General features: G+C 43.6%; 1 protein-coding gene and 1 long non-coding RNA gene across 9 annotated transcripts; both read right to left on the bottom strand.

Annotated features, from left to right (window-relative positions):
* Positions 1-2,599: 2,599 nt before the first annotated feature.
* On the bottom strand, positions 2,600-17,207 carry CNPY2 (canopy FGF signaling regulator 2). Of its 7 annotated transcripts, none has more exons than XM_077328548.1 (6): positions 17,089-17,207; positions 12,646-12,773; positions 7,443-7,558; positions 6,196-6,393; positions 5,209-5,305; positions 2,600-2,848 (listed from the first exon to the last, which is right to left on the bottom strand). In XM_077328548.1, the coding sequence occupies exons 2-6, from the start codon at positions 12,743-12,745 to the stop codon at positions 2,805-2,807; spliced, it is 555 nt and encodes a 184-aa protein (XP_077184663.1). In that variant the 5' UTR covers positions 12,746-12,773; positions 17,089-17,207; the 3' UTR covers positions 2,600-2,804. The 7 variants fall into 7 exon arrangements, with proteins under 7 accessions (XP_077184663.1, XP_077184662.1, XP_077184664.1 ...); XM_077328547.1 differs by lacking the exon at positions 17,089-17,207 and adding an exon at positions 16,840-17,020; XM_077328549.1 differs by lacking the exon at positions 17,089-17,207 and adding an exon at positions 16,843-16,970.
* Positions 17,208-18,710: 1,503 nt separating this feature from the next.
* Positions 18,711-23,367, bottom strand: LOC143833117 (uncharacterized). 2 transcript variants are annotated; one of them, XR_013229527.1, is made up of 2 exons: positions 22,244-23,367; positions 18,711-21,877 (listed from the first exon to the last, which is right to left on the bottom strand). It is a non-coding gene; the product is annotated as an uncharacterized LOC143833117 (long non-coding RNA). The 2 variants fall into 2 exon arrangements; XR_013229528.1 differs by having other exon boundaries at positions 22,262-23,367.
* Positions 23,368-24,832: the final 1,465 nt, after the last annotated feature.

Below are 24,832 nucleotides of genomic sequence, written 5' to 3'. Positions count from 1 at the left end.
TTAATAGCTCCTCATTTTATCCTGGACAAAACACTGTGTATTTCATAAACATCTGTTGTCCTGTTGAAGGGTTCCTTTAATTCCACTATCATATGAAACAAGATAGCCAAGGTGACTTTTGCTGATGCTGCCCACAAGATTAAAGGAAAGGGAATATTAATACCACATTATTTCTTGTAATAACAGTGTTCATACATATAAAGCAACAAAAACATGGAACAATACAATTATAACCTTTGGGGCCTCTAACCCCACTATCTTGGTATACTTGGCCATAATTTTGGGAAGATGTGGATGAGGGAATTATTCTAAAGAAGCTACTCTTAGACCTAGATTATTCTTACAGCCTAGGGCCAGAGCTGAGCTTTTTTTAAGGCAAGGTACTTAAAACAAACATTGGCAACCCATCCCTGGGTGACACAGGCCCTATTTCAATCTGACCTCCAGCCCTGTTTTACAACAGATTCTTGTGGCGCAGGGTAGTAAGGCAGCCAACATGCTGTCTGAAGCTCTGACCACGAGGGTGGGAGTTCGATCCCAGCAGCCAGCTCAAGGTTGACTCAGCCTTCCATCCTTCAGAGGTTGGTAAAATGAGTACCCATCTTGCTGGGGGGTAAAACGGTAATGACTGGGGAAGGAAATGGCAAACTACACTGTATTGAGTCTGCCAAGAAAACGATAGAGGGCGTCACCCCAAGGGTGACTCGGTGCTTGCACAGGGGATTTACCTATACCTTCCTTGGTTGCCTGGTGGCTTACCTCTGCCTGAACCTACTGGCCTTCTGACTGTCTTTCTATACAATTACCTTGATATTCTTCCAGATCATCTGCGCTCTCATAAGTTAGAGGCATGGGACTTGCTCAACATCCACCTGGTAGAAAAATTCCATGTGGTGGTTATGGGGGACTTTTGCATTATGGATCTTGTTAGATCCTAATATTCCCCTTGTGGTATTTAACATGTACACAAAATCACTGTGTGAAACTCAGTACTGATAAGACTGGCTCCCTTTATTGAGTCAATCCATCTCAAGTTGAGTCTTCCTCTTCCAGCTGCCTTTAACTTTTCCTTGCATAAATTACTGGTGCTCACCTATAAAATTCTAAGCAAAATGGGTCCAGGCTGTCTGAAGGGCCCCCTGTATATATGCCTGCCTGTTTGCCAAGCACATCATCTGTCCGCATTGTAATCTTTAAAAAAATGAAATTGTAGTATCTTTTTCGCATTTCAGATGGTAGCTAGTTTAGGGACGCACTGCAGCGACATAAACAAGAGCAGTAGTTTGAACATTCAGAATTGTTACATGAATTGTACACACCTACACCATCACTTGAGCAGAAGAAACAAAGCTAGAAAGCAAGCGCCTCTTGGTAACCTCAATCACAGTGAATTTACTTTCTTGCCCTCACTAGCAGATCTGTGACTTAGGATCAAAGATCTAAAGCCAGTCTGGTGTAGTGGTTAGGAGTGCGGACTTCTAATCTGGAATGCCAGGTTCAATTCTGCACTCCCCCACATGCAGCCAGCTGGGTGACCTTGGACTCGCCACAGCACTGAGAAAACTGCTCTGACTGAGCAGTGATATCAGGGCTCTCTCAGCCTCACCCACCCCACAGGGTGTCTGTTGTGGGGAGAGGAATGGGAAGGTGACTGTAAGCCGCTTTGAGACTCCTTTGGATAAAGAAAAGCGGCATATAAGAACCAACTCTTCTTCAATATGTGTTAAAAGAAATACGCATCCAGCTTCCCTTTCAGAACAGAGTAAATACCTCCTTCGCAGTTCATAACCTAATGCAAACCTTATCAGTACACCATTCTGATGAGCCAGAAATTAGGTTTACATTTCTTCAGTTTATATATGTTTATAATGGAGGCTGGAGAAACAGCTTATGGGGGCCAATTGCTATAAGGTGCTGAGCAGCTTGATGTATGGATAAATTACTCTGCATGAAGCTTGTACAATAGTATTTTCCAGAGGTCACTGTCTGAGGTACAGACCCCTTCCATATGAGCAAGTGAACCAAGCAGCAGTCTCTTCAACTTGCTTAAATTATGTATGCTGCAGCTGATGCATGGCAGATGTTTTGGCAGCCTTGACACTGCTGGCATAGCATACGCAGACAACCTTAACCCCTTCTGTTGCTGAAACAGCTAGAAATTGATCCTTCCTTACAATGGCTCTCTCATAGGACTGAAGGTGTCTGTTCAACAAGTTCCCTGCTTACTCAGAGAAGAGTTACAGTGACAGACAATGGAACAACTTATCATAGTAATATGGTGATAGAAACACACAGGAACACTCTCGAAGCACCCGCTATTCAGACCAGGACACAACCCAGAAGAGTGTTCCTTTGACTTCAAGCTATAGGAGAGGAATGGGAAGGCGACTGTAAGCCGCTTTGAGCCTCCTTCGGGTAGGGAAAAGCGGCATATAAGAACCAACTCTTCTTCTTCTAGATCAGCCCATCTAACAAGCATAGACAAACACTGCAGATAAATATTCAGCTATGCACAGGAAATAATGGACTCAGAGCTCATGTTACATAAAGGAAAGCTCTGAGTAATACTTGTTATAAAGAAAGTCACACAACAGACAGCTTTTCTTTCATTTGCTTTTCTTTTTTTAAAAAACAAATCTATAACGAAGTTTTGTATTTTCTTTCAGAGGCACAATCACGGATTGTTTAATGTTCTTCGCATAATGGATGGTGGAAAAAAAACAGCAGCCGGAAACTGGAAGGTGGTCTTCCACAATGGATAAATAACCCCACAGCATTCATCTGATTAGTCACACCTATGCATATCACAGTTCATCATGTCGGAGATGCAAGGCGTGGTCACACAGATCTGTAAGAGAAGAATGAAGTCTGTGATGCTTTCTGGGGAGCAAGGGCATATCATACATGGGGTCCAAGCGAGCCAATGTAGTACAGTGATGATTAAGAGTGGTGGACTCTCTCAGCCCTACTTACTTCACAAGATTACTGTAACGGGGAGAGGAAGGGAAGGTGAACGCAAACCACTTCCAGACTCCCTAGGGCAGAGAAAAGCAGGGGAGGGGGGCAGCTCTTCTTTTTCTTGAAAGCAGCAGTCCAGTCATTGTTTCCTTACACGGATGTTTTTTTAATTTTCAGTTGACAGCTCCAGGCATGTGAAGGTGTTATCTTCACCCCCCTTCAGGTTACAATGCATTACAAAGGAGAAGAGCCACCATACAGCAATCTGCCTCTTTGTTTAGAAACCTCCCTGAGACTGTTTCCACACTGGGAACTTTGCTGCCCCAATTCCTGTGCAGCAGCACAAATCCAGGGCAGGCAAGGTGCACTGGGCCAAATGCTCCTTCATGTGGGAGCCGGAAAAGGCAGGACAACCTGCCCCGGTTCAAACTCCAGCCTGCAGCTCGGCATGGTGCAGAAAAGGGCTAAGCTCTACCTCATCTTCTCTGTTCCCTGCTCTCTACAACCATGCCCTGCCTTATAACACCTGGGCCCAGAAACCCATTGTTCTTCCATCCAGACTTGCTCACTGCCTATGAGCCATTTGTGCTTCCCTGGGACAGACTGCCAAGGCTGCCCTGTTGCTGTGCCCCCCCCAAATACTATTATCTCCTATCCACATATAGATGAAGAGCTAGGTTCACAATAGGACACGCTCTACCCCCCCCCCCAAAAAAAAGTCAACCACAAAATATGAACAGAAATTTTGTTGTTTTGCCTGTATTTCAGGGCAGTATTGCCTTATAATTTTCTTGGGTAGACTTTTCAATTGGGGAAAAATTTTCCTGTAGCCACCATTTTCCAAGACAGAAGATATGGTTCTTTTGATATTTAAAATTCACCTAAGACGGTGTCAAAATATATAACATCCAAGCACCTTGGACTCACTAGGTGACATTGGGCGACCTTCCCAACAGGGTGACAAGACAGTAAAATCCCTTCCCTAACTGAGGGCCTGCCTTATTTCCAAGCCAGCCAGCCTCAACTGGGTCAGGTTTTCCAGGCAGAGTGTGAGGTTGGCTGTGGTGCTTAGCCCCACCACTGCATAGTGTCATGTTCACGTCCCAGCTGGAAAGCGAAAGCGTGGGAGAGAGATTAATACCAAGACGTGGCCAGCCAGAAGCAGAGTAGTGGAGGGCCTCTGTGAACTTCCCCTTTCATTTGACTCTGCCCACACTCCCCCACAGTGGAGCAAGATGCTAGAAGGTACTCTCAAAGTGACCGCTGGTGCTCCACACACACCCATGTATGTCACAGAGAGAAGCATCTTAAAAGAAATATTCCTTTGCAACAAATAACAAGGTATGTCTCTTTGAGAAATATGCAGCGGCCAGGACCCTAACAACAGCACCGTGGAGGTCCCACATCCAGCCCATTCTCCATCAACTGCAGTGGTTGCCAATTGAATTCCGGATCAGGCTAAAGGTTCTGGTAATTACCTTCAAGGCCATATGCAGTCAGAGCCTAGTGTACCTGAGGGACTGTCTCCCTGCCTATGCTCCCCAAAGGGCTCTACGCTCCGCCACCACCATCCAGCTAATGGTCCCTGGCCCTAAAGATGCCCGCCTGGCCTCGACCAGGGCCAGAGCATTCTCAGTCCTGGCCCCCACCTGGTGGAATGAGCTCCTGGAGGAGATCAGGGCCCTGACGGAGCTAAAACAGTTCTGCAGGGCCTGCAAAAAGGAGCTCTTCCGCCAGGCATTTAGTTGAGACCAGGCATAACCAACAACGTCTGAAGGGTCCCTGCTCCCTCTCTCCCAGAACTCCATCAATGCACTCTGGACCTGTTTGCACTGTTGCATTGTTTGCACTGTTGCAATTATCAGTTATTAGTATTGTTATGGATTGTTTCATGTATTGTTTATACATTTTATGTAAACTGTCCTGAGCCTCCGGGGAGGGCAGTATATAAATAAATAAATAAATAAATAAATAAATAAATAAATAAATAAATAAATAAGCACCTTCTTGCAAGTAACCACGTTAAAAATAATAAAGTACATTGCAATATCTGCATCCCAGTTAACTGGGGACTCCTTTTAAAAGTGATCAGTAAGGATTCAATCAATTCATCCAATAGACTGAACTGTCAACATTATGAACTGCCCAGAAAATATATAATATGATCTGATTTCTACCTATTTTTCAAGTCTGCTAATGCTGACTGAACCCCTCCCTAAAGCCCCTGATCCTTGGGTCCCACACACTTACCTGTGCGTTTACTGCATAGTCGGTCCTTCACATTTTCTGCCTCATGCGAGAAGAACTCTATGAGTTCATCTTCATACTCTTCAGCTATACTCTCACACTGCACAGGAGAAGCAAAGAAACCAGTCAAACAACTCTGCTGCCCATCCCACAGGCATGCTGGACCCAGCCAATCATCAACCCCACTAATGCTAGGCTCAAGACTACCTTATAACTCTCCTCTTTAACAGGCTGTAAAACGGAAAATATTCAAATTGAGCCTGCCTGTGTAGGAGCAAGAGTCCACTTGCTTAGCTATTATCATGTTGATGGCAAAGCTCCTCCTTTAACAAGCAGAAATCCTGTTGGTTATATATCAAAACAAAACATACATGCACTTAAAGCCACCATAATGAAATGCTCCCTTGCTAAGCAGGCTCATTATATCGATATATAAGTGCTGCTTATGCACTGACTCCTGCAGTAATCTGCCTCAACAAGAAAGGCAGACAACAAATTAAGCAAATGGGTTTTTTAAAGTTTAAAGCACTGCAGGAACATGAGTGCTGACAATGAAACTGGAAATAAATATAGCTATTTGATGCATCCCCTACACCACCCCCAATGTTTAGGTTGTCCAAAAGGGGAAGTGACTGTACAGAATCTAAAGATACTCCAGAGAAACTTATTAAAAGCTTGATGGGGCTAAACTGCTTGGCATATAAACTACAGACTGCCATGGCAGCTGGTCTTCTTATATCCTGTCTACTGTTCTGCCTTGTGTCCCTAACATATCCTGTACACCTGTATGCCAGCTTTAGCTATAGTACTGCAACTAATTTGCTGCATCAGATTTGTTACACTGCGTGTAATTTGTCACAATGACACTTTCCATAAACGTAACAAGTGAATAACAGCATGAAGAGCCAAAAGGAAAAGCTACAACAGCATGATCTCCTTTTTCCAAATGCCAACATGTACGACAGCCAGCTGTACCTCTACGTTACTCACCGCAAATTTCAAGCTTGACGTCACATCACCGTCAAATTTGGTTTCAGAAAGGTCCATTTTAGTCCCGTCATGAGAGATAACCCTTACATAGTTTTTACGGTGGGTGGATGGATCCACCTTCTCTCCATATTCTTTCATGTTCTCACAAACACGCTCCAACAATTCTGTCAAGTGAGCTTCAGACCTCGCATAGGGCACCTACAGGAAAATGAAGGCAGTCTGCTAGGCAGATGGCGAAAGGCACTTTACCACAGCTAACAATAAAACCCTATTTCCTCTCCGGTACATAGATGTTTCAGTTAACTTCATGACAAATAGAGGTTTGTCCACAAAAAAACATCACAGAATCATAGAGTTGGAAGGGGCCATACAGGCCATCTAGTCCAACCCTCTGCTCAACGCAGGATCAGCCCAAAGCATCCAAGAAAAGTGTGTATCCAACCTTTGCTTGAAGACTGCCAGTGAGGGGGAGCTCACCACCTCCTTAGGCAGCCTATTCCACTGCTGAACTACTCTGACTGTGAAAATTTTTTCCTGATATCTAGCCTATATTGTTGTACTTGTAGTTTAAACCCATTACTGCGCATCCTTTCCTCTGCAGCCAACAGAAACAGCATCCTGAGCGTGCCTTTGCCTCCTTTTGAATGGGAAATGCCTTCTTGACTAAGCCCATTTGGGAAACTTTTACGGAGCTAGGGAAGGAAGGGAGGAAGGAAGGAAGGGATTCTACTGTCTCCATTCTTTTTTTTAAATCAAAAGTTGAAAATCCAAGGATGTGACAGTTTTCATAGATATTCATCTCAGCATCTCCTGTTCTAGAGATAAGAATGACATCATTGCCCTCCTATTATTTCCATCAGTTGCCACTGCTATTAAGGGCCAGGAGCTGCTTGCTTTTCAGCTGTCTGAATGAGAAGAAGCCTGCTCTTAAGGGATGAAGACACCTGCTGCTACCTAGCCCTAGTCGCTACAATGTCCTCCAGCCAGGTATACTGTTTTTCTGATGGCCTTTAAAGAGAAGCAGAGCTTTAGCAATAGTAATATCTAAAGAGAAGAAGACATTTTACCTTTCCTGCACATTTACCTGTCAACATTGTCTTTGTTTCTTTTTGTGTTATTATCCCTTTTATTGTTAACCACTGTGTATACTTGGCCTCAAGCAGAAAGGTAGTACATACGTACTTTTTAAATGAATAAACAAACAGGAAAAGATTCTACTGATCTAGAACAAGCAAAAATCTGGTTACCTCGACAACCGACTGGCTTCCATCTGGATTGATGCGGAAGGAACCCATCTGGATGGTTTTCTTTGGGTCCACCTGAGATATTTCCCACTCCAGTTCATCTACCAGAGCCCGACATGCTAAAAGGAGAGAAAATTTAAATTCAGATAGCCGTACCTAAAGAAGAGATCATTCATGCTAAGGATATTTAAAATGGGACATTCAGAATCTAGTCTTAAACAATAAAAAGGACTATTTCTCCATATCACAGGACTGATCTTCAAGTACTTTCTGGGCTGTTCAAAACAATCAACAATAAGTTATCCAGATAAATCCAAATAGAATCAAAAAGCTTGAATACTAACTGCTGGGTTTATCTCAGCTTTCCATTGCACTCATTTGCTGCCAATGAAATGTTCCTCTGTCTAACCCATCAGAGGCCATTTCCAAAATCCAACTCCCTCCTTCCCACTATCGTATGGACCTAAATCCTTATGATTTATACCCATTTTGCTGAAATTTGGCATCTGAATAAATGCAGTATTCAAGATGAAACCTACTGCAAACAGGAAGCCTTTCAAACAAAAATGAGGGGAGTGAAGGCATGGCAAAGGGGAGTAAAGATCTTGCTAGATACATCATTTAATTTATTTATTGCTTTTATATACCATCCTCCCCTTGCGGCTCAGGGTGATTTACAGAGAACATGGAAGCGATAAGACAGGTACAATATAAGTTCAATAGCTGCATCTGGTAGTAGCAGCAGCAATACCAATAATCACAATAACATCCAGTAATAACATTATCACAAATGTTAACTTGTCAACTTTAATACATTAATCAATGCATGATTGCTCTTTGATGTAATTAATGGCCATAACGGTATGGGAAGAGGGGTTCAGGAAGCCCCATAGATGTTGTTGATTCAGTTGACCTCATCCAAATGCCTGGTGGAAGACCTCCTTTTTGCATACCCTGCAGAACTGTGCTAGCTCTGATGGGGCCCAGACCTCTTCTGGAAGCTCATTCCACCAGGTGGGAGCCGGGACAATGACTGTTGTTGTTATACTAGGGGACAAGCTCATTGCATTCAGGAATACAACGGGCGCTAGATGGGGGGAGGGCAGAAGAACTCTGTATATGGCTTCCCCCCCCCCCCGGACCTGGAAAAGCTGCAGGCAGCTGTTATGGAACTCACGGGCAGGGGCAGCATTCACGTGGCAGGGATCTGCAGCCTCCAAGCCTCAGAGAGAAGTGGAAGAAGAGGATGGGGTCAGGGGTGGAGGATGGACGGCAACTGGCTGGCTATTGGACAGATAGGCAAGCCGGTTGGAGGAGGTACTCAGGGGTTAGACAGCTGCGCTGAGTGGCGCTTAAGCCATGAGACATGCTCCTCCCCCAAGGCCTTACCAGAAATATTGTGGAACAGAAAAATATATATTATACAATGGTCCATAGTCAAAATATAATGGAATACCCAAGATCAAAGGTGTTTTCTTAGCAGCCCTAATAAGTTCTTGATATTCTATATCCAGGATTCTATGCTTTATAATTACATATATATTATATATATATATATGTGTGTGTGTGTGTGTATGTATATGTATGTATATGTATGTATATTATCTACATACTTCATAAAACAGAGGCAGATAAAGTCCTATAGCATGAATTAAAGTTTAATATGCAGCAATATGAGCTGGGGAAGCAAAAGATGGGGGAAATTGTGGGAAAGGATCTACTACCCCTTGGCATTATATTTGATGTCATACAATTGTGCACACCAGTAATTATGATGTACTGTCATCCAATCCATATTTCTGCAAAGAATTTTGGGAGTCCCAAATTGTGTGCCATACACAATTATGTGTTTGGAGACATATCAAAGATTGCTGACAACTAGAGCATGGCTGTTTGTTACTATGTTCTAGTTGCACTTGCTATTCATTTCTGATACAACCAACTTAACTTTTTTAACACTTTCCGAAAAACAATTTAAACAGATAAACTTTATTGAGCAAAAAATCAAATCCATTGGAATAGCATTAGAAGAGCTGACCCAGAAATCTGAGACCTCTGCATATAAAACAGATAATCCTGGATACAGAATATCAAAATCTTATTAGGGCTGACACTTGTTCACTTTTGAGTTTGGGAATTCCAGTATATTTTGACTATGGACTATTGTATTTTTACTATCTAACACAGAGGTAGTCAACCTGTGGTCCTCCAGATGTTCATGGACTACAATTCCCATGAGCCCCTGCCAGCAAATACTGGCAGGGGCTCATGGTAATTGTAGTCCATGAACATCTGGAGGACCACAGGTTGACTACCCCTGATTTAACAGATCCACAGCAATGTAGAGCCTATAATGCTTGCCAGGTTCAATGCTTTACCTTCAGCAATGACAGGGAGATTTCTTAAAATTCCTCACCCAAACGGATTGTGCCTTTTTATTATTATTATTATTAGATTTATTTCCTGCCTCTCCCGATAGGTTCGAGGCGGGTCACAACAACTAATCCCATTAAAATTCCCATTAAAACATCAATCTACTAACATGGCGGCTAAAAATCCCATCCCTCCCCCAATTATTAAGAGGTGAAGAGGAAAGGATAAGGGAGTAGCGTACACTCCAACTCCTAGGGGGGGAGCGATGTCCCTGATTTGCCGACCCCAGCCTCAACCATAGACCTGGTGGAAGAGCTCCGTTTTACAGGCCCTGCGGAAAGCTGACAAATCCCGCAGGGCCTGCAGATCACCCGGGAGCTCATTCCACCAGGTAGGGGCCAGGACTGAAAAAGCCCTGGCCCTGGTCGAGGCTAGGCGTGCTTCCTTCGGGCAGGGGACGACCAACAGGTTCTCACCCGCAGAGCGTAAGGCCCTGCGGGGGGCATAGAGCGGTAGGCGGTCCCTCAGGTATGTGGGTCCCAGCCCGTGTATGGCCTTGAAGGTTAAAACCAAAACCTTGAACCGGATCCGGGCAGCAATTGGCAGCCAATGCAGCTGCCTCAGCACCGGCTGGATGTGGGCCCTCCAAGATGTTCCAGTGAGGACCCTGGCAGCTGCATTTTGTACCAGCTGTAGTTTCCGGATCAGAAACAAGGGTAGGCCTGCGTAGAGTGACCAAGTCTGTAAAGAATCTGTTATCCATGTTCTAGTATACTGTCTACTATATGGAAGTATTGGAGCTATATTTCTGTTGCTACTCCGAATTAGAAAGTGGGAGGCTTCTGATAAATGTAAGATACTTCTGCTACTAAATAGCCAGAACCCAGTTTTAAGCAATAAGAACACAAACATTTTCTGTCTAATTTTACACATATGTCTGGCCCCATATTATTAATTTACATTGTTTTGCATGCAATAGAGGCGCTGTTGTTGTTTGCGTATGTATTGTGATCTGGTTACAATTAATATTAGGCAGATAAATTGTGTGCGTATGTGCACAAGGTACTGAAAATAAGTAGCAAGAAGATGCTAGTGTTGCCATCTGTCAGCTTGAAGAAAAAAAAACAGTCTTAAGATATTCCAGGGCAACAAAACAATTCTGTCCTCCTATCTGTCCCTCTCCAGTATAAAGAAGGCCTTCAGCTCTTCCGTTAATACAACAGGTGCCATTTCTGGTGAGAGAATCTAGTAGCTACAGTTAAGGTGAAGCTACGGCAGTATCAGAACATTGTTTTGAAACAAGTGGGGCCTGTGGAAGGACATTAGCAGTCCAAACACCTCCCTTCCCAATATGAGTGAAAAATCGTTCTAGATGCAACCACTTTACATGGTGGGGCATAACAATTGCAAATTGTCAACCATACCACTAGCCCAGTTCTGAAGGCTTCCATGCCACAGCCTGGGGTGTTCACCCTCCACCAGGGGTGTTCAGTGATAGCACACATGATACATTTGAACTGGCTTGCAAAGTAAAACCAATATAAATGCAGAAATCACGTTTTGGCAGTCTCCCCCAAACAGGCCACATTGGATCCATCCTTTAATTATTAGGGACTCTTACATAATGATAAACATTCATAAGGTGATGCTGTTGCAGGAATGCAAATTAGCTGTAACAGGGTCTGTATTCTGAACTGAGTATTGCTGGTTCTTTCCATTCTCGTACATCAGCGGAAAGGCAGAGATTTACCCATATTAATCTCCCAGCCACTCACCCCATGACATGGAAAAAACATACAGATCCACACTTCTTAAGCATATAATGGAAGATTCTGATGCAAGGTACATAATAAAGAGGTAAATCTTAAAATGAATTGCTATGCTTGGGTCCAGGTGGCAAACTTCTGCTGGCTGGACTGAGGGCAAAATATACAAATCCAGCAATTATTTTTTTCCTTTTAACAAAATGCAGCAGCTGTGCATAGGATTTAAAGACAAACCAGCTTAAGGAAAACTGCTATTTTTTTTCCTCGTGTCCTTGCCCACTGAAAAATACAGTTTTGTGGGGACCAGCATATGTTTCCCTTACCAGAGGCAAAAGCAACACAATTTTGTGTTTCCCTTACCAGAGGCAAAAGCAATTTTTGATGGAACACAATGCAAAGAGAGTTAAATAGGCCTTTACCCAACCACCCCCATATCAGTTTCTACCTTTGAACTGGAGGTCCTGTAGCTTTTTTATCAAATTTGTACCCCACCATTCTCATGACATGTGAGGGTGGCATACAAGAAAGTCAAATACAATAAGTGTTCTCTGATAAAGCATTTGACTAGGATGGGGCCACCACATAGAAGGTCCTTGTTCTGGGAGAAAAGCAAGCTAGTCAAGAGCCGGGAATCACAAAAGATTGTAGTGATGAAGAACAGAGGCAATGTGGGACATTATAGTGGTCCTTCAGATATGGTCCCAGATCGTTTAGGGAGAGGCAGAGCATGCTTGAAGCCCAGCTATGTTCAGTTTTAAAAGTCATGAATATAATCTACATGTCACATAGAGTTGTTATCTAGAATAAGAAAACAAGAAATGGAAGATAAATTTAACTGACAATCCAGCTTACCCACCACTACCAACCTCCCATGAAGGCGACCCTTTAAAAATGTCTGAGACCCCAGCAATCAAGTCAACACCGCTTTGTGAAATCAGAAATTTGGAATTTCACTAGGAAAATCAACACACCTGTACTGTGCTGACTGATATTCTTCAGCAGAACCTCTACTGTGTAATTAATTAAATAACTAGTAGATTGGTTTAGGTTTAGTTTGCTCCTTTTACCTCCACAATGGAGATCTTGGCTCTTCCGGGTAAGGGCACCTTTTAACAGCAGTAAGAGGACGACGGACAGGCAGAGCATGCTTGAAACCCAGCCATTCATCTTCGTGGATGTGGCCAAGCACAACAGACTGCACATAAAGGCAGAAGTTAGCTTCCACACAGCTTAGGAATATTCTTATTTATTAGATTTTTTAAAAGTTGCCACTGACCCACTGGATCTCATGGAGACTTACAACATTAAAACCATACAATAAGATTAAAAACATAAAAACAAACAAATATATTAACATTTAATTGTTAAAATATGTGGTTAGCACCCTACCACTAACAAACCAACCCCCAAACATGTTGATTACCCTCCAAAGGCAATTTGGCTCTGCATGCCCTGAGAAACTAAACAAGTCTGGCAAGGTCTAGGTGTCATTCGAGAGTGCATTCCACAGGGTACAGCCCACTGAAAAGACCCTTCCCAGGTGACAGCTAAGTGAGCCATCCTGGGGCCAGGCACCTGCAAGAACCCCCTATATCAGGGGTAGTCAACCTGTGGTCCTCCAGATGTCCATGGATTACAATTCCCATGAACCCCTGCCAGCATTCGCTGGCAGGGGCTCATGGGAATTGTAGTCCATGGACATCTGGAGGACCACAGGTTAACTACCCCTGCCCTAGATGACTGAAGGGAGCAAGAGGACTGTAATGGATTATCCCACAGGTATGAGGGTCCCAGAGCTTTAAAGGTTAACCAACTTCAATTGGAACCAGAGACTAACAGGTAGCCAGTGCAAATGCCGCAGAATTGGAATAATATCAACTTTTGGTCAGCAACATGGCAGATGCAGTCTGGACCATTCTCCACTCTCTTAAGCATTTTCAAGGGTTGCCCTACATAGAGCGAACTGCAGTAGTCCAATCTGGAGGTGACCACTGATCAATGTGGCAAGTAGGGATGGGCACAAATCAAATTTTCCCACAAAAATGCTCCAGTTTGTGCCCCCCCTAAAAAAAAAACTATTGATGGACTTTTGTCCAATTAGGGGTTCGGCTGGTGGACATTTTAGGTGGACATCAGATGGGTGTGAACAACCAGCTGTCAGCTTAAAATGGCTGCAAACCATTTCAGCACTGAATCCCATGCCAATCCTGAGCAGTTTAAACTGAGATGCAAAGGGAGCCAGCCCCAGCCCAGTTGGTAGAGAGCTGTCAGCTCCCGTTCCCTGGCTCGATCCCTTGCAGACCCTAAGCTGATCTAAGCACAGGAAAGCAAACCAAAGTAGTGGGGGGGCGGTGTGTGTCTGGTCATCTCAGTTCAGCAACACCCTGAACCAGAATTTTCCATTCTGTGTCCATCCCTAGGGGCAAGGTCTGACACAAATAAGCAGCCAGTTGGCAGGCCTGGAATACCTAAAACACATTGACTGTGCTACTTGTTTATCCAATGAGAGTGCAGAATCCAACCACTTCCTGAGGACATTTATAGAATATTTAAGGCTGTCAGCCAGACACCATGGAGTCTTGGGAGTGACCTTCTAGACAGCATCTCTGTCTTGAAAGAATTCAGCCAGCTCCCTCTTAACTGCATCCAGGCACTGGGATAGTGCCAAAATCCCTGCTGCTGACCACTCATTCAGCAGGAGGAAGAGCTCAGTGTCATCAGCATATTGATGACACCCAACTTCATATGTCCTGACAATCTTGGCTAGAGGACTCTAGCACAGATGATCAAACTCTGCAGGACCCCACAATTCTGGTCTCATCAGGAAGATCTCTCACCAATAAGTGACCCTGGAGGAATGAGGAAAACTAGCAAAGGGCAATGTCTCTTACCCCCAGGGAGGTAAGGCAGTTGATTAATACCATATAAACTACCAAAGGCCACTGGTAAATCCAGAAAGATCAACATTGCTGGCATGCCTTTATCCACTTGTAAATGGAGATTGTCGGCCAATGCAACCAGTACTGTTTCAGTCCTGAAGCCATCCCTGAAGCCCAGCTGAAAAGGGTCCAGGCAGATGTCTCATCCAGGAAAATTGGGAGTTGCTCGGCCACTGTTCACTTAATTACCTTCGTCATAAAAGGTATAGTAGACAATGGGTAGTAACTGGTCAGTTCTGGTCAACTGGTCAGAGAGCCAGCTTGGTGTAATGGTTAGGAGTGCGGACTTCTAATCTGGCATGCCAGGTTCGATTCTGCGCTCCCCCACATGCAACCAGCTGGGTGACCTTGGGCTCACCACAGCACTGATAAAACTGTTCTGACCGAGCAGTGATATCAGGGCTCTCTCAGCCTCACCCATCCCACAGGATGTCTGTTGTGGGGAGAGGAATGGGAAGGCGACTGTAAGCCACTTTGAGCCGCCTTTGGGCAGGGAAAAGCGGCATATAAGAACCAACTCTTCTTCTTTTTTATCGAAGGTTTCTTTAGCAAAGGGAGTTGGGATCCATGTGAGAGAGATAAATTAATAATCAGTCTAAAAAGGCTACTAACCACTAAATGGCATGATTTTATCAGCTATGATGGACAAGGACCCAAGGAGCAGGTAGTTGGTTTCACAGCTATCAGGATCATGTCAACTTCTGAAAGGGTGAGCAGGCCTAAAAGAATCCCCAAAAGAACCAAATGGTGCAATTGGAGCTCCATCTCACTGCTGCTATCATGTTTAGCAGCCAACTCCAGGAGGAGCTTACAGACTATCTGCAAAAAGGTTTGCCAATGAATCACTACTGAGGATCCTATCAGCATCAGTTTTAGAATACACCCAAGGGGTGGTCAAGAGCCTCTTGTGGCGCAGAGTGGTAAGGCAGCTGCCTGAAAGCTTTGCCCATGAGGTTGGGAGTTCGATCCCAGCAGCCGGCTCAAGGTTGACTCAGCCTTCCATCCTTCCGAGGTCGGTAAAATGAGTACCCAGCTTGCTGGGGGGTAAACGGTCATGACTGGGGAAGGCACTGGCAAACCACCCCGTATTGAGTCTGCCATGAAAACGCTGGAGGGCGTCACCCCAAGGGTCAGACATGACTCGGTGCTTGCACAGGGGATACCTTTACCTTTACCTTTAAGGGGTGGTCAACTGTTGACCCAATCTGATTAACTGGGCTGCTTGCAAACTAGCAGATGAAATGCAAGCAATGCAAATCTCATTTTTAATCAATTTCTCTACCACTTCATAAGGCATCAATTTGGCTCCATAGTATGTTCTCGTGACTTTGTCCTGAGACGATTGCCAATTCTGAGCAATCAGATCGCAAAACTGATTGCTGCTATTGCAAGGAATCTCATCCTAGCTTCCAACAGGATCCACATATAAGCTGCCTTTTGTGTGGCAGGACAAAAGTGGCAATTGTTACTGGTTTCCAGATGCTAAAGCACATCATACAATTTTAGCTAAAGAGAAAGTTTAAGGGAAATTATTCCAGTTTCCAAAGACCTACTAGAATGTCTGAAACAATCAAATTTAGGTTTTAAACATGCAACAGGAAGCATGGAAACAAAATTGTGTGAGATTTTCTTTTTAATCCTGTCAAGATATATACTAAGGGAACCTCCATATATAAAGCATATGCCATTACTTTCTCTAGCCTATCGTTTGAATCAACAGCAACCCTCCCCTCCTGTTATATTTCAAACCCCTGGTTTTAGTAGCATATACCCTGCAAGTCCACTGAACAACATCCTTCAAACAAAAGAGCCACTTAAATTGGAGACTCCTTGGTCTGCAGAAATTGTATCTGGCCTAAGACAGAATACATGCCGCTTCGCTATAGAGAGCTGATAACAACATCTCTAGCGTAGGAGTTGAACGTGAAAACCACTTCACGGAATATTACTATCATCAGCCTTTTACAACAACTTGGTGAAGTAGGTCGATATTTTTATGCACACAAGTTTTTGCACGCGGGAGAGGCAAGTGGGAGGGAGGGAGGGAGGGAGGGAGAGAGAGAGAGAGAGAGAGAGAGAGAGAGAGAGAGAGAGAGAGAGAGAGAGAGAGAGAGAAAGAAAGAAAGAAAGAAAGAAAGAAAGAAAGAAAGAAAGAAAGAAAGAAAGAAAGACTACCCCCTGGAGTGCGTGGCAGAAGTGAGATCTGAACGGAAGACTTAATAGCCGACTCTCCGACAAACTCTGCTCCCCCGCCACAGAGCCTCCCTACAGTAAAAACTGCGTGGCTTCTACACTCGCTACTTGGCCCCCCTCCGTTCTCACCACCTCCTCCCGCGACCGAACCCCAACTCAGTGTCGGCGGCAGCAGCTCCTCCAAGTCTCTTCTAGGGTTGCCAAACATCTGCCTGACCGGCAGACTGAACAAATGAGATAGCAACTATCCCAATCCCATGTACTCCATATCCGTCCGAACTCAACCCACATATCCTTCCTTCCTTTCAAAACCTTTTCTACGAAATGCCGTGAAAACTAGCTTCCCGAGGACACAGGCACTTCCCCGGCCCGCTTAACTCTTTCCGAAGGCCCTCCGAAGCCCCCTCTGATCGCGTGGCGAACGGCGCGGGAAGGGAGGCGTGGCTCGCCTGGAGAGGTTTCGCAAGCGGAAAGGCTGTCGGGAGAGTTGCCCGGAGCCTCACAGGGGCTGCGCAGGGGCGGCCACGCCTTCCCGGGTCTCCATGGTGATAGAGAAAGACAGCCGCTCGATTCTAGGCGTCTGGGTAGCTGTGGGAAGAGCGCAGCGTCGTGTATGGCTGCCAGTGGCTGGCTTGTAGAGGATCGTCATCGCTCTGCTTCACCCCCTTCATGTGCAGCGTAACACAGGTCTAGATCTGTTGCAAGTGTGCCTTGCTCGCATCCCCACATTCGCACCCTATAAGAATGATAGCGTTGGCCCTGGCCGCCCTTCAGGAACAGATACTATGTCGCCCTTTTTAATCATTAAAACATATACCCGTATTTGCCGGTGTACATTTCCAACATTTCCACTCAAAATACAGTACTATGGGCCACTATGGGCAGCTATGTCTATCCCAACTGAAGTGCACCCGGCGTATAAGACCCCACTTGGAGGCATGTTTTTCAGGGGGGGAAAGTAGTCTTATACGCCAGCAAATACTGTAAGTCACGTGTGCCTAGAGCTGCCAGCTCTGGGTTGGGAAATACCTGGAGATTTTGGAGGTGGAGCTAGGGGAGGGATTTTAGCAAGGTATAAAGGCCACATCCACCCTCTAAAGCAGGGGTAGTCAACCTGTGGTCCTCCAGATGTCCATGGACTACAATTCCCATGAGCCCCTGCCAGCAAACGCTGGCAAGGGCTCATGGGAATTGTAGTCCATGGACATCTGGAGGACCACAGGTTGACTACCCCTGCTCTAAAGCAGTGGTTCTCAACCTGGGGATTGGGACTCTTTTGGGGGTTGAATGGCCGTTCCACAGGGGTCGCAGTGGGGCAAACAGCTTGGCTAGGGGTGGCATCATCCATACAACAGCCTTGTGGGGTAGATAGAGACAGAACATTCATGCAACAGCGGAAAAGAGTGAGATCGGCATGGTGGGACAAGAGGCAGAGCTGAACTGAGAAATCCCAGAAAAAAATGAATTTATATACAATTGTGAATAATGGATTTTCATGCCATTGGTCTGTTTTGGTTTAATTTCTTGCATAATTGTATGGTTGAGGGTCACCACAGCATGAGGAACTATATTAAGGGGTTGCAGCATTAAGGTTGAGAACCACTGCTCTAAAGTGACCATTTTCTCCAGGCGGCTGGAGATGAGTAGTAATCCTAGGAGATTTCTATCTGCCACCTGTTATTTGGCAGCTCTTCATGTGCCCCACACCAGGAATACCTGAATTTCAAGGGACTGGCGAGACATATTGCAACAAGATACACTACAACAAATGAGGAAGAAGTCTTGAATGGTAAGCAAACGGCCACTAGCAGCTGTCCTGACTATTGTGTTAATACCCAGACCCCTCATAGCTCTGAGGGGTAGCAAAAACAAACACTTTTCCATAATTTTCCAAATGCTGATTTGCAGTACACTATCTTGCAGACTCCACCCTCTCCATGCCACTGTTTTTACCAGCTTGATTTTTTCTTTTCAGGTTAAGCTGAACAGAGTTTGAGTCCTTTAAAGCCACCAAAGTTTTATTCAAGTTTCAAGCATTTGTGTGCACACACACTTTTTTAGATACAATGAAGTAGAAATTACCAGTCCATACATATAGGTAGAGGGTGAGCAGGAAAATAGCATACAGCATAAAGACAATGTTTAACAGATCTAAGAAACCTGTTTAACAGATTTAAGAAACCTTTAATAGTCTAAGTGCTGGTGCCATTGCAGCAACCTACTCAGTTCTTTGAAACCACCAAAGACGAGGGAAATGATGAGATGCAAAGTTATTTCCAATCCAAAATTCGGGGCAAGCATAGTAATCCAGTCCAAGAAGTCAAGGTTTTTAGGCAAGGAGTTTGCATCCACACCCCATAGTGTCCCTAGAGAAGCTTTATAGTTAAAATGCCAGATGCTGAGACTCAATCCTACAACAACTCATCATCACTTTCAGCAGGTAGCTATCATCTAGCCGTAAGGTAAGCGCTTCTTCTTTTAGCCTGCAACTCCTCTCTAATAGAACCTGTGCCTTTGTTTCTGTAATGATGGCTGGTGATCCTGAGGGGCTGGAAACAGGTAGCTGGCTTTCATCTGCTGGATAAGATCTGGGGGATGGAGGTGACTGTACAAGCTCTCAGCTGTAAATCTTTGCATGTTAGTACCTCATTCTCTTGAAATTTGCTACCTCTGGTCTGCCTATGCAACCCTTTTTTCCTCTGAGGAGTCCTCAACCTTGCTGAGTCTTGGTTGACCCAAGACAAAACCAATATCCCTGTTAAGTCCTGGGGATTCCATTGTTTTGAATGTTGTAATAATTTGAAACTCAGCAATTTCCTTGTCTAGTCTGTTGCTGAAATTCCTTTGCAATAACACAACTACTTTGAGGTCACCCATTGAATATCCTGGAAGAGATAAAGTGTTTGACCACAGGTTTCTCAGTTTTGTGATTCTTTTTTTTATAGCAGAATTTTTATTTTATTTTCCAAAATTAAAGATGGTACAGTACGAATAATCTACATTATTAATACAGAAAAAAATAGGTTATGCTCTTCGTTTGATACACTTAATTCCCTGTTTCAGTCCCCTTTTAAATTATTTTCTTAAGTAATTCAGATAAGGGCCCCATTGTTTTTGAAAGGCCTCTTCTGTTCTTCCATTAACTATCAGTGTCAGTTTGGCCATCTTGGCAAAGTCAGCTAGTTTGTTCAACCAGTCTTCTATCGAAGGTAGTTCTTGCGTTTTCCATTTCTTGGCAAATTCTAGTCTTGCTGCCGTTGTCGCGTAGAAGAATAAGCTTTGTGTGTGAGTTGGGAGGCACTGCGAAGGTATACTTAATAACATAGATTCAGCTTTCATAGGAAATCTAAGACCCCACATTTTCTGCATAATGGTGTGTATTTTTGCCCAGGACTTGTAAACCTTTTCACATCTCCACCACATATGAAAGAAAGAACCTAGTTTATCATCACATTTCCAGCATTTATTATCACAGTTTTTAGCAATTTTGGCGATCACTTTTGGTGTCACATACTACATGTAAAACATTTTATACCTATTTTCTTTAAGTATTTGACTATTAGTATACTTAGGTATTCTAGACCATACTAGTTCCCATTGTTCCATTGTCACATTTGTCTCAATATTTTGCATCCATTTAATCATACATGGCTTAACCCGTTCCGTTTCCGTCTCATACCTTAATAGCAGTTTATATATTTGGCCCTGCAAGTGAGGCTTGTCTTGGATTACCAAATTTTCAAATTCTGGTATTGGAGCCTCAAGATTTAACGGTTGCTGAAACTCTGCTTTGAATCTAGATAGTAATTGGTTATACTCTAACCATTGAATTTCTACTCCTTCTTTCTTTATTGTTTGCATATCTTTAAACTTGCCGGTTTTTAATATTAAGTCTTTGTACTGGAGACAAGTCAGCCTTTTCTGTTGAGCTTTACCAAAGCATGCTTCAATTGGCGATTTCAATATTGATGGTGCTGGAGATAGTCTTTTATTGTATCTTGACCATACGTTCAAAAGTCCACTAATCCAGGTGTTTGCTACTGCTTTTTGTTTTTGTTTTCCTGCTGGCCATAGTCTTTCATGAAAGCTGTTACCCATGGTTTTTCTTTCAAATACCAGTTCTCTTGAATGCTGTTCCCGTACCCAGTCCACTATGTATGTAAGTGCTGCTGCATCTTTGTATAGTTTTAGATTAGGAACACCTTGACCTCCTCTCTCCTTCACGTCTTGAAGTATTTTAAAAGCAACTTGGCCTTTTTCCACTCCAGATAAATTTATTGATCACTGAATACCATTTTCTCAGCGTTTTCTCCTGGATCTCTATTGGTAACATTTGGAACAAAAAGTTAAATTTTACTTCTCACTTCTGACTGCAGAACTTCAAACTTGTCATCTGCTCCTACTCTCCAGCCTTCCAGTTTTTCAATTTTGTCGTTGTGCTCTTTTAGTTGTTTTATGTTTCCATCTACAAGTGTTTTTATTCCGTCTATTCTGTCTGAGAGTTCTTTCTTGGAGTCTTGTATTTCTTTGGAAAGTTCCTTGGATTGTTGTTTGAGCGCTTCTTCTGTATATGCTTTTAATTCCTTGCTTTGTTTCTCCAGGAGGCGGGCTATTTTTTCCATATCTATGCTTTCTTCTTCTGAGATTTCCTCCAACTCTTCTTGATCTAGTTGTGACTTCAATCTTTCTGATTCTTTTTCTTTTTTCTTAATTCTTTTTGCTCTGGCAGCTGTTGACATATCCTTCTTTTGTCTCCAAAAAGCTGCCATGTCGACCTTTAGTTTCTTTTTTGGCGATCTGTCAGCCTTTGGGAGTTGTCTATCTTTTTTTTCAGACATACATCGAATATAGATTGTGTTAGTCGGCAATTGGTTATATCACCTGGTATGTGTCACTTTTAGAGTTCTATTATTACAAAACACTATTATGTCAACATATATTACGATATACCCAATATGCTTTACAGCCAAGTTAAAGAAGAATAATTATATCGGTATTCTACCCTCCAATCCTGCAGTGCCTCCTTGATGTTCCAACTTTGCTTCGGTTTTTCAACCCTTCTTGTCTGCAGCGTTACAACTTGTCCCCCTCTACTCAAGTGATTTCGGCAACAGATGGAGGGCTTATTCCGGTTATCTACACCTGCACCTTAACATGTCAGGTGACCCTAGAAGCAAGGAAAGATAAGAATATATTAGGTGTGGTTTAAGAGAACAAAAAAGGAAAAAAGGGGGGAAAAGGGGGGGGAAGCGAGTCAGAGGCTGAAAAATTGCCAAAGAAAAAGGTTTAAAATTCAAAAAGAAGAGAAAAAAGAAAAAAAAGAGTGAGAGAGAGAAAAAAAATAGACCAGTCCTGGGGCAGTGACTACCGCCTTTTGTTTTTGAGAGAAAGAGAAAAAATAATGGTAAAATAGAATAGAAAATGATGATGATGACAAAAAGGCAATGTGCTAAGAATACCAGCAACAGAAAAAAGAAGAGGAATGAATGCTCTGTTGCAGTTTTTTTTCTTTTTAAGCAATCAGCAAACAAACCAAGCAGCTTCTTTATACTTTAGTCCACCAGATGGCAGCAAGGTCCTAATACTTTGTCAGTCTCTCCGTATAAAACTTGGTAGGAAAATTCAAAGTCCTGAGGGAACAACAAAAGAAAAAGGAAATACAGAAATAGAAATAGCACTCCAGGTAAAATTTTGCCTCTTGCACAGCTTCTCTCTGATCACTGAAGCTGTCAGTGGGAAACCGAAACTATTTTCTTCACCAGATGTCAGCCCGTCGCTCTGATGACGTGTTGAAGCTTTCCCAAGCCTGAGTTCTCGTTCTGGCAAGCAGCTCTCGCGTGGCCCTTGTATCTACATTCCAATCTCCGTTTGTAAACAGTGGCGAGGGGATGTTCTAATTGTGTTAACCCCTTTTCTACCTCCTCTCCCTTATCTTCCTGTTACTCTGGCTTGCTTAGATTAGAGAAAGCAGCTTTCAACGCCAGGAGTTTGTTCCAAGGGGAGGGAGTGTCGGGGGAAAACCCCACTCACTGTTTGTAGGCTCGATCTGAAGTCTGCCAGTTGTTTTCACTCTGGAGTTATTGTGAGTCGAAGAGTCTTGCAGGGAAATATCCAATTAGCTTTGTATATTAAAATAAAGAGCTTTGTAGATTAAAGTGTAAAGTTAAAGGAAAAGACAGAAGCTTTAAAATGGCAGGAGCACTTTCCTGACTCTGTTCACACTGAGCTTGTGGTCCATGGGATATTAAATTCCCTGCGGATCAGAGCGGCCCCAGAGATTCACAATTCCTGGATAGATAGTGGGTGGGTTAGCGTACCCAAAACCCGTTTCTGTCAATCACAGCAGCGATTGACCCCTCAGTGGAACAGGAGCTCGAAGTATTTGAGCTATCCAAGTGCCATGTCTCCGCCCCCCCCCCTCGTGATTCTTGACGTCAGATTTGTGTCCATGTATCTTTTGGTGAAGGGTTTTATTTATTTGATGATCTTTGTACCGCCCTCCCAACCAGCCAACTCAGGGTGGTTCACAGCATTCTATATAAAACAATTAAACTGTGTGGGCTTTGAATTTGTGCAGTGCAAATTAGTGCCATAATGGCCACTTACCAGCTATTTATATGGAAGCGTATGACAGCATAGACTGATTTATTATCTGAAAATAAGTTCTGTAGATTGAGGTGACCAAGCTGTCCAGACAACACAGGGAGGCATGCTGCAAACATGTCAGTCCACTCTATAGCTTCTGCTGTCACCTTGCATCACTTTGCATGGCTAAAAGCCACAGGTTTTCCATCAGACAAGAACCAAGGCTTTTGAAGGCAATTCTCTCTTCTCATCCAAAACTGCCTTCATCTGTGAACTTTGCTGTCAGGCTCGTTCCTTTTGTTTCATCCTGGGAGGAGATTACATCTGCTTCCTCGGTCCTTTCCATCATTAGAGATGAATACAGGGAATTTTGCCTAAGGTTGCCTCCAAGTTTGAACTCTCTCTGATCTCCCTGCCTGCCTTTTTCAAACTTATCGACATGAAAAAGCACTCTGTGCATTGAAACCTAAAAGGGCTTTATTGTACTATTTATGTTGTACTAAATGTTTTTGCAAGGAAGACTTGCTGCTTATTTTCAAATGAAGGGTGCTTGCACTCGAAAGCTCACGCCTTGAATAAATCTTTGTTGGTCTTAAAGGTGCTACTGGACTCTGATTTTATTGTTGCTGCTTATTTGTCATACAGGGCCTCATAAGGGCCCTACTTTGTCCTCCCAGATGATTTGATGCTGGGTTGTTCAAACCATTAAACTGTATTATTGACATATCGGTGTTACCTGTCCTCTCCATATAAAAGCTCATTCCATCAGGGCTTTCAGTACATCAGGAGCCTTTCTCCATGGTGTTATGATTAACATCTGTAGAGCAGTGATTTGGTCTTCGACTGACACATTCACCAAGCATTACTCTGTGGACATTGACGATTGTCAGGAGTCAGCTGTGGGGAAAGCAGTCTTACATTTGTTTGACTACATGATACGCTTTCCCCTATCTTGGCTCACCCCACCTCCATCGGTAAGCAATTTGTGACATCCCAAATGTGGGACTACATAGAAGACTGAAGATGAAAATTGGGCTGCATTTACCTGTAACTTGTTCATTGAGCTGTCTTCAGTGCAGGCAACACAATCCCTCTCTCTTGCTCCACTGTTTTTGACTTCTGGTGGCTTAGAAGAACTGAGATAAAATGGTACTCCTCCCTCATGGTAAATGGCTTTTGGGGTGGGAAAACACTGCATGCACGGGGGAGGGACCCTTTACAGCTCTAGAAAGGTAGAAAGCTCTCTCCCAACTGACCTGCACTTGCACTGTCCCAGATGTATACCGCTGTGGAAGACAATTCAATGAACAAAAGTTAGAATCATAGAATCAGAATTGGAAAGGTCATCCACGGTCATCTAGTCCAACCCCCTGCACAATGTAGGAACTCACAACTACCTACCCACTGATAATGACCCCAATTTCAAAAAAAAATTCCATCTAAGCATCCAGAAGAAGTTCCTGACAGAGCGGTTTCTCAGTGGAACAGGCTTCCTTGGGAGATGGTGGGTTCTCCATCTTGGGAAATTTTTAAACAG

The sequence above is a fragment of the Paroedura picta genome, chromosome 3 (assembly GCF_049243985.1).
Source record: "Paroedura picta isolate Pp20150507F chromosome 3, Ppicta_v3.0, whole genome shotgun sequence".
NCBI classification, from domain to species: Eukaryota; Metazoa; Chordata; class Lepidosauria; order Squamata; family Gekkonidae; genus Paroedura; species Paroedura picta.
Note: the sequence above shows the minus strand (reverse complement) of the source record. Positions and strands in the feature narration are given on the sequence as shown.

Excerpts from the sequence above, each read along its gene's own strand:
- CNPY2 (XM_077328546.1), bottom strand. The coding sequence starts at position 16,311 with ATGTTGTTCAGTGGACTTGCAGG. Across the intron at positions 7,559-12,645 it reads CCAAGATCTCCATTGTGGAG|CATGTCGGGCTCTGGTAGAT; the intron begins GTAAAAGGAGCA and ends CTCTCCTTTTAG. Across the intron at positions 2,849-5,208 it reads ACTATGCAGTAAACGCACAG|ATCTGTGTGACCACGCCTTG; the intron begins GTAAGTGTGTGG and ends CTTCTCTTACAG.